The 13,565-nt window shown below is 36.5% G+C and overlaps 1 protein-coding gene across 1 annotated transcript in view; it reads right to left on the bottom strand.

Annotated features, from left to right (window-relative positions):
* The window catches only part of NRK (Nik related kinase), a 575,538-nt gene that overhangs the window by 70,284 nt on the left and 491,689 nt on the right, over window positions 1-13,565 (bottom strand). The window contains exon 29 of the mRNA XM_053699167.1: window positions 7,749-7,898. Within this exon, the coding sequence (XP_053555142.1) occupies window positions 7,749-7,898 (150 nt within the window). The remainder of the gene's footprint in view (window positions 1-7,748; window positions 7,899-13,565) is intronic.

Genomic DNA, 13,565 nt, shown 5'->3' on the forward strand with positions numbered 1-13,565 from the left:
AGTTTCCTGGCTGCTGAGGTACAGTATCTTCACCAAAACAATTGTGAAAAGCAAATGCATCAGATTTATTTTTGCTATTTATGATAATAATTAAAATAAAAGTATACAGCCATGTGCAAACTCTAGTTTAAAAAATAAATATGAAAAGCCATTAATGTACCAGCATTTTTTTACTCTTCAAAATATGTCAACTTTAATCAGCTAAACAATATTTGCTCAAACTATTTAATCTATACGATTATTTATATTGTTCTTTAGCGCAGAAAGCTCGCATCCGCACAAAAATATTCTTAAACAAATAATTATCTTCCATGGCACAGATATATATTTATTTTTCTTTCTGCATAATTTTCTTGTTAGTATGCAAATGAAAATCCACATTAAAAAAACAATATTAATAATGCAGCTATCATATGTTGTCCAACTAAAAAAAAAAAACTATGAAATGAAGTGATTTCAGTATAGCCTGGTATAAAGCAAAAGGTGAGTTTACTTGCCTGACAGATATAACTCAGGTCAAGCACTTCATTCCACTTCTCTGCTACCACTATCCGTAAAACTAAAATCGGAATCCACAGCTGGAGAGCAATTTTTATGCGTTGCCTTGGTTTTTTCATGAGCAATTGAAGAAGACAAGAGAGAGAAACTAAAATTCCTTGAAAATACTAGATAGGGAGGGAATGCGCTATTTTCCCTAAGGGCAGTCTGCAACATTAAAGCTATATGAGGGGGAAAAATACAGAAATCACACTCCCAATATAATCTCCTTTTATATTAGATGACCCTTAAAAACAAGAGCAGACAGACGTACAGATGCATAGGAAAAGCACTATTTTTCAGATCTGTGACACTGAGCAGGGAGGAGATAGCTTTATTTTTAGCAGATTCCGTTTTACGCAGAAAAAAAAAAAGAACACAATTGCTCAGAATTCTCTAAGGAAAACTTTAAATTAAGAACATAATTTATTTTATTGCTTGTTCTAATTTTTCCATGTGCGAGGCCCAGAAAGAAAAGAGAAATTCCATTAATTTTTAATTAATGAATTCTAGTTTACATATAATATTAAATGCAGGTGATGATAAAGAGGCTTGACAAAGCAACTAGTGTTTGTAAGAATATGTACCTGGGATGTGTTTTTAATAAAATACACATTAGTTTGTGTTTCCTTGAAATGTGTGCCTGAGAAATTAAAGGGACATTGTACACTAGATTTTTATTTGCATAAATGTTTTGTAGATGATCCATTTATATAGCCCATCTGTAACAATGTATAGTTTTGCATATTTTTAAATAACATTTTGCTGATTTTTTAGACTCCTAACCAAGCCCCAAAGTGTTAGATGTATACTGATATATACAGACTTCAGCTTGCTCTTGTTTGTATAATGGGTCTTTTCATATGCAAGGGAGAAGGGGGGAGGTTCTGCTCTCAGTCCCTTTCAGTGGGTGTCCCAGCTTAAACCTCATCCACAGTGCTAAATTGGGAGCTTCTAAGTAAGTTTTTAAAAGGTTTTATACTGGATTTTTATACCAGTATTTGTGCATATGATTCTTTGTAATTGTGTCTATTACATTTACATGCAGTTATATGAAAATTGCTGTATGCTGTCCCATCAAAATATGTTTAAAGGGACATGAAACCCAAATTTTTTCTTTCATGATTTAGAAAGAGCTTGTGTTTTTAAACAACTTTCTAATGTACTTCTATTATCTAATTAGCTTCATTCTCTTGATATTCTTTGCTGAAAAGCATATCTAGATATGCTCAGTAGCTGCTGATTGGTAGATGCACATAGATGCCTCGTGTGATTGGCTCACACATGTGCATTGCTATTTCTTCAACAAAGGATATCTAAAGAATGAAGCAAATGCGATAATAGAAGTCAATTGAAATGTTATTTAAAATTGTATTCTCTACCTGAATCATGAAAGATAATGTTTTGGTTTAGTGTCCCTTTAAGGAATAGTCATATGACTTGCACTCACAGCATTTTACATATACTTCAGATGCACCTCAGTAGTTGTGTTCTATTACTTTTGAAAATGTAGACCTGTTGGACACTGTTAGCTGACACAAGCTTTCAGATGAGTTTGCTATTCAAACACTTTTCAGAGAGAGCATATTTCAGTACTCATATTGAGAATATGAAATAGATTATTTAAATAATCTAAATCTGTGAAAATATAAAATTGTTTTTACTGATATATTGTAAAGGATAATTAGCAAACTGATACATATTGGTTACATTTTAATTAGCACTTGTTATTAAGCACAGTGGCTCTTAGGGGAACAAATAGCATAGAAAATAAATTTATTTTACAAATATAAATATATTGTTCAAATTTGTAATAGTTTTGTTTTTATTTGCAAACTCCATATTCACTATTTTAGAACTTTTTTTAAAAAATTTTGTAGCTGTCAGTAATGCTGTGTGGACGTTAATGTGCATAGCATGTTGGAAAAAAACTTTGCAGCATTTAACACTAGGCATGTGCATTCAGATCATTTGTGAGGATCTAATTGTGGAAGGAAGAGGCCACTTGCAGCATTGAGCTCTTTTTGGAGATGGATTTCTTTTTGTAAAAGTGCAGCACACTAAGATCTGTTCATATTCAGATTTTAGTGCATTGCATGTCATTTTATACTATTGAATCACCCGGTCTATGTTTTTTACCCCCACAAAGGGATTAAACACATAGGTAAACAGCACTAGGGAGCACAGAGCACTCTGAGTGGACAGCGACGGTAAGCCAATCATCATCAGCATTTGAGTCATGTGACTGCTACTGCTGATTGGCACAGCTTCTGTGTCTGCTCGGAATCAGAGCCCAGGAAGAACTCTAACTATATGCTTAACCCTTTGTGGAGATTAAACAGACTTGCAGGGTTGCTAGTGCTACAATTACATACAGTAACAAATTAGAGCATGTCATTTTTGTACAGTAATGACCCTTTAATTCATCAGAATAAATATGAGAATATACTTGCTGAAGAAGTGACTTAATTTATACAGTACGGAGTTATATATATATATATATATATATATATATATATATATATATATATATATATATATATATGTGTGTGTGTGTGTGTGTGAATACATTTATCTATGACCTAATATTTATTTAGGAACAAGTAGTGTTTGAGAATTCATAAACAGCTAGATGTGCAATATCAATTCCATGATCAATTAATATGTGAAGTATTGTTACTTCTATATCTGGGTTTTAAAATAATGTTATCTCTACAATTTTTGCTATTACAGCACTTGCACTTTACTACTTTATTCTTTCTGAATCTAAATTATATTGAATTTACATTTAAATGACAATGATAGTCTTTAAGAGGCTGCTAAAAATAATTGTAAAATAATCAACTAATAAAGTACAATCACTTCCTCTTTTCAGGTTCGGGTCTACTTCCAAACAATGGGCACAGTTTGAGAAGAGCCTGGCAGTATTCTTAAGCAGAGGTGCCAAATATTGCTATATGCTCATGACCTAAATCATTCCAATGTGCGCTGGCATTATTTCAAAATGGGCTGCCAAATATACTAATTTCTACCTGGACTAAACCTCATCTATACTGTTTTCCAATTGATGAACATTTCCAAACATATTTACAGACAAAGGACCCCATTCCAATAGAGCAGTAGTGTCCTATGAAAGTTTCTAAAGCTTTTGTGATTTTTTTTTCTGTTTCTTTTTCTATTAGTAAATCTACTCAATTTACGTACACAATATTATATGGCGATCAAATATAAAAAAAAATAAACGGGTATTTCATAGGGTATTTTTTTTCCAATGACCTAGATGGAAGCAAAATATACACATCCAAAGTGAGTATATAAAATGATGGTTTAATTTATTCAACATTAATAATGATTGACTGATGTATCGGAATACAGGGTTATCATTTTAAAGAGATTAAACACATCTTTCAAAAAAAAAAAAAAAAACAACAACCTGGTTTTTCCTGATGCTTAGAGAGGCCTAAAAGTAGAATCTGTAATCTAGGTTTTCCAAATGCTCCAAAAATCCCCAATTCAGGTTTTTCATTTGCAACATTTGCTGGTTAGAGAATTTGCTTTTTGGCCTCTCTAGGGAGCGTAAGACAAAGCACAATGTTTTCACAAAAGCAAGAGGTCTTTAATGTTATTTAAACTGGTAATATCAATTTACCACATGTGCAATTAATATGTTCATATAATATTGTGTAATTTAATCATTTACATGTTTTAAAAAACATTTTGGAAACATTAATTCTTTATTTAATTTGTGTGCAAGCTTCATAGTTTAAAATTGTGATTTGAACAATATTTTATTATGTTTTTTTAATCAACAAGAAATTGTGTTTATACAAAAGTGAACTGAGCATGTGCAAAAACTTTATAACATTGAAAACAAAGAAGAAGAAGAAAGCTGTACAAATAGGAATATTTGCAGACCAATATGTTTATTTTTTTTAAGATAATGCATTGGAAAAGTCCCAGGCTAAAATTATTCCACTGCTGAATTCTCTCAGTGCAAAGTATTGGTAAAATTAACACAATGCAAAGCCACTGGGAAACCTCTAATGAACTGGAATTTCCTGAAATTTGAATACAACTGAGTATAGTCATGCAACTTTATTACTTCATATGGGTCTTATAATAAAATTCAATAGATCCCACAGCATCTGAAAATGCATTTGTTGCAGTCAATCTGTGCATCATACAATATGTTAAATGTATTGCAGATTACAGCAAATTACTAATGTTTGTTTTTCAATCATTTTAAAATGTTTTTACTTTATTTTCAAAATAATTTAATATCATGTTCTCTACTAAGCATTTTAGAGGGGGAAATTACTCATATAACTGCATATAAATCAAAGTTAGCTGCAGAAGATTTATTTACTGTTCAATCCAAACATTTTCTGCAACAGCCTGAGGGATGAGATAGACATTTGAATATCCTGAATATTTTAGCAATAAAATGCACATTCTTAAACAGTTTAGCAAATACACGATGGTTTAATAAGGGAATTATTTCTACCTATAACTGTCTGGCAGCCAAAGGGTTTAACAGTTGCCGTGTGCCGTATAATTCTCTGGAGATGACTGCCAATCTGTTGTTTATATTTTGCCTGTTTCAGATTCTTCTTCTGACTAAACATATTATAGTATTTGACCAACAGGCTCTGACCTTTGGCTGACATCTCTCCTACTTTTTGCCTCAGCCATCCACCTGACTGATTATCTAAACCTGACCCCCAAATTTACAGGGTTTCACTGATACTGATTTAAACTTCTATTCTCAGATCCAGACATTGTGCAGTGTTCACTATTTCCAACATGTGCCTGTTGCCTGGAGCTAACAGTATTATTGTAATAGGTACATGGATACACAGACATACTGATAGATAGATGATTTTATATATATATATATATATATATATATATATATATATATATATATATATATATATACACACACACAGAGAAGCTCAGAAAAGTGAGTACACCCCTCACATTTTTGTAATCATTTTATTATATATTTTCATGTGACAACACTGAAGAAAGGACACTTTGCTACAATGTAGAATAGTGAGTGTACAGCCTGTATAACAGTGTAAATTTGCTGTCCCCTCAAAATAACTCAACACACAGCCATTAATGTCTAAACCGTTGGCAACAAAAGTGAGTACACCCCTAAGTGGAAATGTCCAAATTGGGCCCAAAGTGTCAATATTTTGTGTGGCCACCATTATTTCCAAGCAAAGCTTTAACCCTCATGGGCATGGAGTTCACCAGAGCTTCACAGGCTGGTGGATGTTTGATGATGCCCCACAGATGCTCAATAGGGTTTTGGTCTAGAGACATGCTTGGCAAGTCCATCACCTTTACCCTCCACTTCTTTAGCAAGGCAGTGGTCATCTTGGAGGTGTGTTTGAGGTCGTTATCATGTTGGAATACTGCCCTGCAGTCTCTGAAGGGAGGGGATCATGCTCTGCTTCAGTATGTCACAGTACATGTTGGCATTCATGGTTCCCTCAATGAACTGTAGCTCCCCAGTGCCGGCAGCACTAATGCAGGCCCATACCATGACACTCCCACCACCAAGCTTGACTGTAGGCAAGACACACTTGTCTTTGTACTCCTCACCTGGTTGCCGCCACACACGCTTGACACCATCTGAAACAAATAAGTTTATCTTGGTCTATCCATGTCCTTAGTCTGCTTGTCATCAGCAAACTGTTTGTGGGCTTTCTTGTGTATCTTTAGAAGAGGCTTCCTTTTGGGATGACAGCCATGCAGACCAATTTTATGCAGTGTGCCGCATATGGTCTGAACACTGACAGGCTGATCCCCCACCCCTTCAACCTCTGCAGCAATGCTGGCAGCACTCATACGTATATTTCCCAAAGACAACCTCTGGATATGACACTGAGCATGTGCATATAACTTCTTTGGTTGACCAGGGCAAGGCCTGTTCTGAGTGGAACTTGTCCTGTGAAACCCCTATATGGTCTTGTCCACAGTGCTGCAGCTCAGTTTCAGGGTCTTGGCAATCTTCTTATAACCTAGGCCATCTTTATGTAGAGCAACAATTCTTTTTTTCAGATCCTCAGAGTTCTTTGCCGTGAGGTGCCATGTTGAACTTCCAGTGACCAGTATGAGAGAGTGTTAGAGCGATAACACCAAATTTAACACACCTGAGACCTTGTAACACTAACGAGTCACATGAGAATGGGGAGGGAAGATGGCTAATTGGACCCAATTTGGACATTTCCACTTAGGGGTGTACTCACTTTTGTTGCCAACGATCTAGACATTAATGGCTGTGTGATGAGTTATTTTAATGGGACAGCTAATTTACAGTTATACAGACTGTACACTCACTACTTAACATTGTAGCAAAGTGTCATTTTTTCAGTGTTGTCACATGAAAAGATATAATTCAATAGTTACAAAAATGTGAGGGGTGTACTCACTTTTGTGAGATACTGTATATATATATAAAGACTAACGAAATGAGGCACGAGAGAGATTATTACAAGTCCAAATGTATTTTTTATTGCTGGAGCGATAGTCTAAGACGCTAACATCTGCATGTCGAATAGCGTGGGTGTCCGCTAAATCTCTTACATAATTGTTCAGCCTATAAGCAGATGGTATGCTAAGTCAAGGGTGAGCTAAGACAATGGTCCGCGAGTAGTGGAATTCTTCATGTAGTTCTGTGTTATATTATTAATAATAATGATTTACTTCAGGTCTCAAAAAGTGCTACATTTTACAGCACTATTTTGGATTGTGCTTGAGCACAACACATAATTTACCACTTCTAATAAGAGTGCAATAAGCCAGCTAATAAAGCTCCCTGCACTATCCATTAAAACTATAGGGTATGTTTAAAAAGTCGTGTTACATTTTAAACCATCCACTTGAAATACCAGATTGTGCATTATCCTTAGCACATATTCGAATTTCGAACGCATGATAACCCTGCGCTATTAGTTGTGCTCCACTTTTAATCTAGCTCTAAGATTATTAGATGTATCAATGCTAACTTTTTTTATATCCCTTCCAGAGTCATGCTCACTATATAATATCAAGACAAAGGATGACATCTTTTTGGAACATCAGAAATGCTGCTCACTGTTTATGTGCATGTACAGTCTGATTAGTGTTGTCCATATCTGGTGACTCCAGGGCTATATATTTAAAATTGGGCGTTACACAGCTAAATGAACATATCTTACATGTGTGGGGAGGTAGAGGTCATACACAGTCCCAGAATCCACATCTATAGCGTGAAATCCAACAGAAGATCCAAATATGACTTTCAGTCTCTGTCCATTTTCCACTGTTAGGTCAACAAACAATGGCTTCTGATGTAGAGATGAAAATGACTGGGGGGAAAATGGCGACACAAATTATTACAAATAGTGAAGTTTGTAAAAAACACACACAGATGCACAGTAACCATTAAAAAGTTGAACATGCAATGTTGAATTTGCAACAAAAATGTTACTTGGCTGCACATTTTGCAATTAAAAAGCAAAACAAATGTCATAGTGTTCTCTGGCAGCGAAGGGGTTAACAAGAGTTTGACAGATTTTAAAATGGTAACCATTAATAATAATTGTAGTATTGCAATAACTGTAATATTTTTATTGTGACGCCTGCAGTGCTACAACATTATAAATTGTGATATTATGTGTGGTGCATTTTAGTGTTAAATCTAGTAGCGCAAAGCAAAATGGAAATTAAACTTTAGGATATTTCTCCTATCCTTAAAGGTACATGAAACCCAAAACTTTTCTTTCATGATTCAGATAGAGAATACAATTTTAAACAACTTTCTAATTTACTTCTCTTATTTAATCTGTTTTATTCTCTTGGTATCATTTGTTGAAGGAGCAGCAATGCACTACTAGTTTCTAACTGAACACAAGGGTGAGCCAATCACATTCAATATATATATGCAGCCACCAATCAACAACTAGAACCTAGTTTCTCTGCTGCTCATGAACTTGCCTAGATAAACCTTTCAGCAAATGATAACAAGAGAAGGAAGCAAATTAAATAATAGAAGTAAATTGGAAAGTTGTTTCAAATTGTATTCTCTATCGGCCACCAATCAACAACTAGAACCTAGTTTCTCTGCTGCTCATGAACTTGCCTAGATAAACCTTTCAGCAAATGATAACAAGAGAAGGAAGCAAATTAAATAATAGAAGTAAATTGGAAAGTTGTTTCAAATTGTATTCTCTGTCTGAATCATGAAAGAAAATGTTTGGGTTTAATGTCCATTTAAAGGGACAGTTTACTATAAAATGGGTTTTCCCTTAATGTGTTTCCAATAACATTTTAAATCAGATGCAGAGTATAAAATGCATTAGATTTGCTTTTTTAAGGCTTATTTGTGTATATGAATCAGCTGATTTTTGTTTTGAAGACACAACCTAATAAAATGGGTTGAAGCTTGTAGGTATAATCAGATCTCATTACTTTATCTGTTTGTTTATCTATATCTGTCCATAAACCAATCCCCAATGCTTGGAGAGAACAATGGAAAATTAACATTTTATTACCTTATCTCTTCTATACCACACTGAGAGTGTAATTTCTTCTATTGGCTGTGTTTAAACAGCTTGGCCTCAAGGCCAAAAACTTTCAGGATGGGTGGAGATACCACAGGCTAAATAAACTATTACAAATGCCAATATAAGGGTAATGGAAATACTTGTAAACAATTGAATACATCTCAGTAGGTAAAGTGGATAATTGGGAAAAAAATAAAGGAGAGACATTTTTGGAGTAAACTGTCCCTTTAATATAGATTAATGTAGGCTATAATGTGTTGCTGTGTGACAAAACTCATGTTTGTTAAAAAGTTTGAATTTAGCACTATAAAACAATTTAAACATAATTATCATTATCTCAATATAAATAGGTCAACATAGATGAATTCCAAAGTCACAAATTAGTTGTAAAAAGCACAGATAATTTATTCTTATCTCAATGATTAAAAATTAATTTGTTCTATTAGACATATTTATTATTTATGGTTGGGTTTTTAAAACTCACATAAATGAATATGTTGTTATTTATAAAGCAATTATAGACGTAGCTGCTTAAGTTAAAATCTTCATTAAAAGGAAATACATCCTCCCTAAATGGTGCAGTAGTTTCTTTTTTTTTCATAATATATTTTTCACATAATTATTAACAACACCATTAATCTATCAAAGTATCTGTATATCAAAGAATATTGAAAAAATGATAAAACAAATTACAATGTTCCTATTTCTGAGAAAAACAACCTATATTAAAAAAATATATTCTTCAGACAGAAGAAACGGTATTTGAGAAACTTCTAAAATATGAACTAGTGGGAGACAGACAAATACAGACTGGGAGAGAGAGAGACAGACAAAGATATACTGAGAGAGACAAACAGACAAAGATAGACTGGGATAGAGAGAGATAGACAGACATACAAAGATAGACTGGAAGAGAGAGACAGACAGACAAATATTTACTGGGAGAGAGAGAGACAGACAGACAAAGAAAGACTGGGAGAAAGAGATAGACAGACAAGGATAGACTAAGAGAGAGAGAGAGAGAGAGAGAGAGAGAGAGACTATGGGGCATATTTATCAAGGTCCGTATGGAGCTTAATGCCCTGTGTTTCTGGCGAGCCTTCAGGCACCTGGACCCTGTGGTTTCTAGTTACGTTCTGGACAGACAGACAGATAAAAATAAGCTGGGAGTGAGAGATGGAGAGACAGGCAGACAGGCAAAGATAGACTGAGAGAGACAGATAGACAAATATAGACTTGGAGAGAGAGAGAGAGAGAGAGAGAGGATAAAAAGACAAACAAAGATAGAGTGGGGGAGAGACAGAGAGAGAAAGAGAGAAGGAGAGGGGGAGAGAGAGAGATGATACAGGAAAGTGAGATAGAAAAAGTGAGAAAGACAGGAGAAGCGAGAAACAGAGAGATAAAGGGAGAGAGAAAGAAAGAAAAGGAGAAGAGAGGAAGGGAACTAGAGGGAAAAGGGAAAGAAAGAGAGAGACAAAAGGGGTGAGAGAGAGGAAGATACTGGTCAACTGCAGTATCTGATAAAACATCCTGGTAACATGTCTTATTCCTGTCAGGGTATTAAGTAAAATAGTAAATAGTAATACTATGGGCCTCATTCAAAACCTAGTGGGTGAACAAGGTTCACAGATAAGGCAAGTGTAGATGCATTTGCTACCCAAAGTTATTATTACACAAGAAGTTCTTTGAGCATCCCTGCCCCCTGCTTACAAGAGCAGCACTTGTTTATTAGTGATGTTGCGAACATAAAATTTTCCGTTTGCGAACGGCGAACGCGAACTTCCGCAAATGTTCACGAACGGGCGAACTGGGTGAACCGCTATAGACTTCAATAGGCAGGCGAATTTTAAAACCCACAGGGACTCTTTCTGGCCACAATAGTGCAATTATGCTTGTGCAATTATGCTTGTGCAATTATGGCACAAATGTTTGTAAATGCTTCTCTGGGATCCCCTTTGTTCAGAAATATCAGACATATATGACTTTGGCGTTGCTTTCTGGTAATTAGAAGGCCGCTAAATGCTGTTGCGCATCATGTGTATTATGGCTAGCAGTGAAGGGGTTAATTAGGTAGTTTGTAGGGAGCTTGCACGGTTAATTTTAGCTTTAGTGTTGAGATCAGCCAGCCTCCCACCTGACACATCAGACCCCCTGATCCCTCCCAAACAGCTCCCTTCCCTCCCCCACCCCACAATTGTCCCCGCCATCTTAAGTACTGGCAGAAAGTCTGCCAGTACTAAAATAAAAGGTTTTTATTTTTTTTACCATATTTACATATGCTGTGGTGTAGCATCCCCCCTTAGCCCCCAACCTCCCTGATCCCCCCCAAAACAGCTCTCTAACCCTCCCCATCTGCCTTATTGGTGGCCATCTTGGGTACTGGCAGCTGTCTGCCAGTATCCAGTTTGCAAAAAAAAGTAGTTTTTTCTGTTTAATTTTTTTTTTCTGTAGTGTAGCTTCCTCCCCCCCCCCCCCACAGACCAACCCCCACCACCTGCCTGATCTTTTTTTTTTTAAATTTTTATTCCTTTTGTTTTTAAATTTTACACCAACTTTTTCTGTAGTGTATCGGTTCCCACCCGCTCCCTCCCCGTGCACGCACCGCCCCCGCCCTCCAGTGCGTACCCCCGGACATCCCCGCCCACGATCCCGCCCCCCTCCACTGACTGCTATTATTTCACAGTCAAAAAAGTGTTGTTTTTTTTAAATGTACACTACTGTTACACCAGATATGAGTGGTGGCACTGGGCAAGTGGACACAGTATACGCTGTGAGCCTGACACACACGCTGGCAGGCAGGCAACTGCAATTAGATTACACAGGAAAAAAAAAAAAGCAGGCTGATGTTCTAGCCCTAAAAAGGGCTTTTTGGGGTGCTGTCCTTACAGCAGAGATCAGATGAGTCCTTCAGGACTGTAGTGGACACTGAATACACTAGCCTAGCTATCGATTTCCCTATTAAATCAGCAGCAGCTACCCTGTCCCTCCTCTCACTAAGAATGCAGCTTCCGAATGAATCTAAAATGGATGCTGTCCAGGAGGTGGGAGGGTCTGGGAGTGAGGGTCTGCTGCTGAGTGGCTGGAATGTGTCTGCTGACTGCGAGGTACAGGGTCAAAGTTTACTCAATGATGACGAATAGGGGGTGGACCGAACATCGCATATGTTCGCCCGCCGCGGCGAACGCAAACAAGCTATATTCGCCGGGAACTATTTACCGGCGAACTATTCAGGACATCACTATTGTTTATTATCCTGGATGGATTGGTCTAGGATGTTTTACGCCTCCTGCCTCTGAGGTGGTGGAGAGGTTAGAAAGCAATGGTCAGTTTACTGAGCGACAAGAGATGCAAATCTGTGTCCACAGCTTAATATATGGACCCTAATTTAGCAAATTTTAAAAAAATATACAATGTACATTTATTATTATTATTTGCCTGTTTTTCCTGTAGTTTACCTTTGTATATTATACATTTTCCAGCTCCCCCCACCCCAGAAGGATGGTGTTTATCCTGTAATGGTAAGTATGCTGCAGTTTTTGACCATGCTACATGATGCAGAGTGATTGCTTGGATTAGTGCTGGAACACATATCAGATCACTGATTGTCCACAGAAAAGGTGAGAAAATAAACATAGTGAAGAGACGTTTCAAAGGGTATATCCATTGACTGTTCTGAAATCACAAAACAATTTGTACATATAGATTTAAAATAAATAGATTCAAATAGTTATAAACCATTTATTTTCCATGCAGATGTCATGTGATAAATACAATGCATATGTAAAAACGGACTCTATCGAATCGATTAGGAATTTCGGAATTTCGGTCAGTGTTAAGTGGGATGTGCTGTGTATTACACTCAGTGGCGTAGCGTGGGTTGTCAGTGCCCAGGGCAAGGCAAGTATTGCGCCCCATCCCCATTTTAGATATGCTGCTTCTTCTTACATTTGGGACAAACCAAGCAAAGACCCAAGCCTGGTAGATCACATAAAGCAAGGGACACTGTCTCCTCTCCCACAAAATGCTCCCTTAACCATCTTTACTGGATAACTAACAGTTATTGCTGATGATACCCATATCCCCAAAATATGTCCCTTGTCATAAGCAGCTGCTAATCAGTAGCGCCTTACAAACAAAGCCATGAAAATAATATATTGGCAATACAAGAGGCAAGCATTATGTGCTATCCCCCTGTGATCAAACCCTGTCTGCAGCTCTCCAGAGCTGGGCAAATATATACAATATTAAATTTTAAGATTTATTCTCATTTTACACATGGGGGAAAGCCCCCCTTAACCCCCATCTGGTGGTGACATGTGCTGCTCTGTAAATGGTACAAATACTGCAGACCACAGGGTGCACCCACCCCCACATTGCAGCAACCCATATTGTATATGTGGTGCAATAGGTTTTTGGTAAGTCGTTAAAAAGAGGAAAAGGGGACACACAGGTTGGCAGCTTTTGGTAAGT

This window comes from Bombina bombina, chromosome 1, assembly GCF_027579735.1.
Source record: "Bombina bombina isolate aBomBom1 chromosome 1, aBomBom1.pri, whole genome shotgun sequence".
In the NCBI taxonomy this organism is placed as follows: domain Eukaryota; kingdom Metazoa; phylum Chordata; class Amphibia; order Anura; family Bombinatoridae; genus Bombina; species Bombina bombina.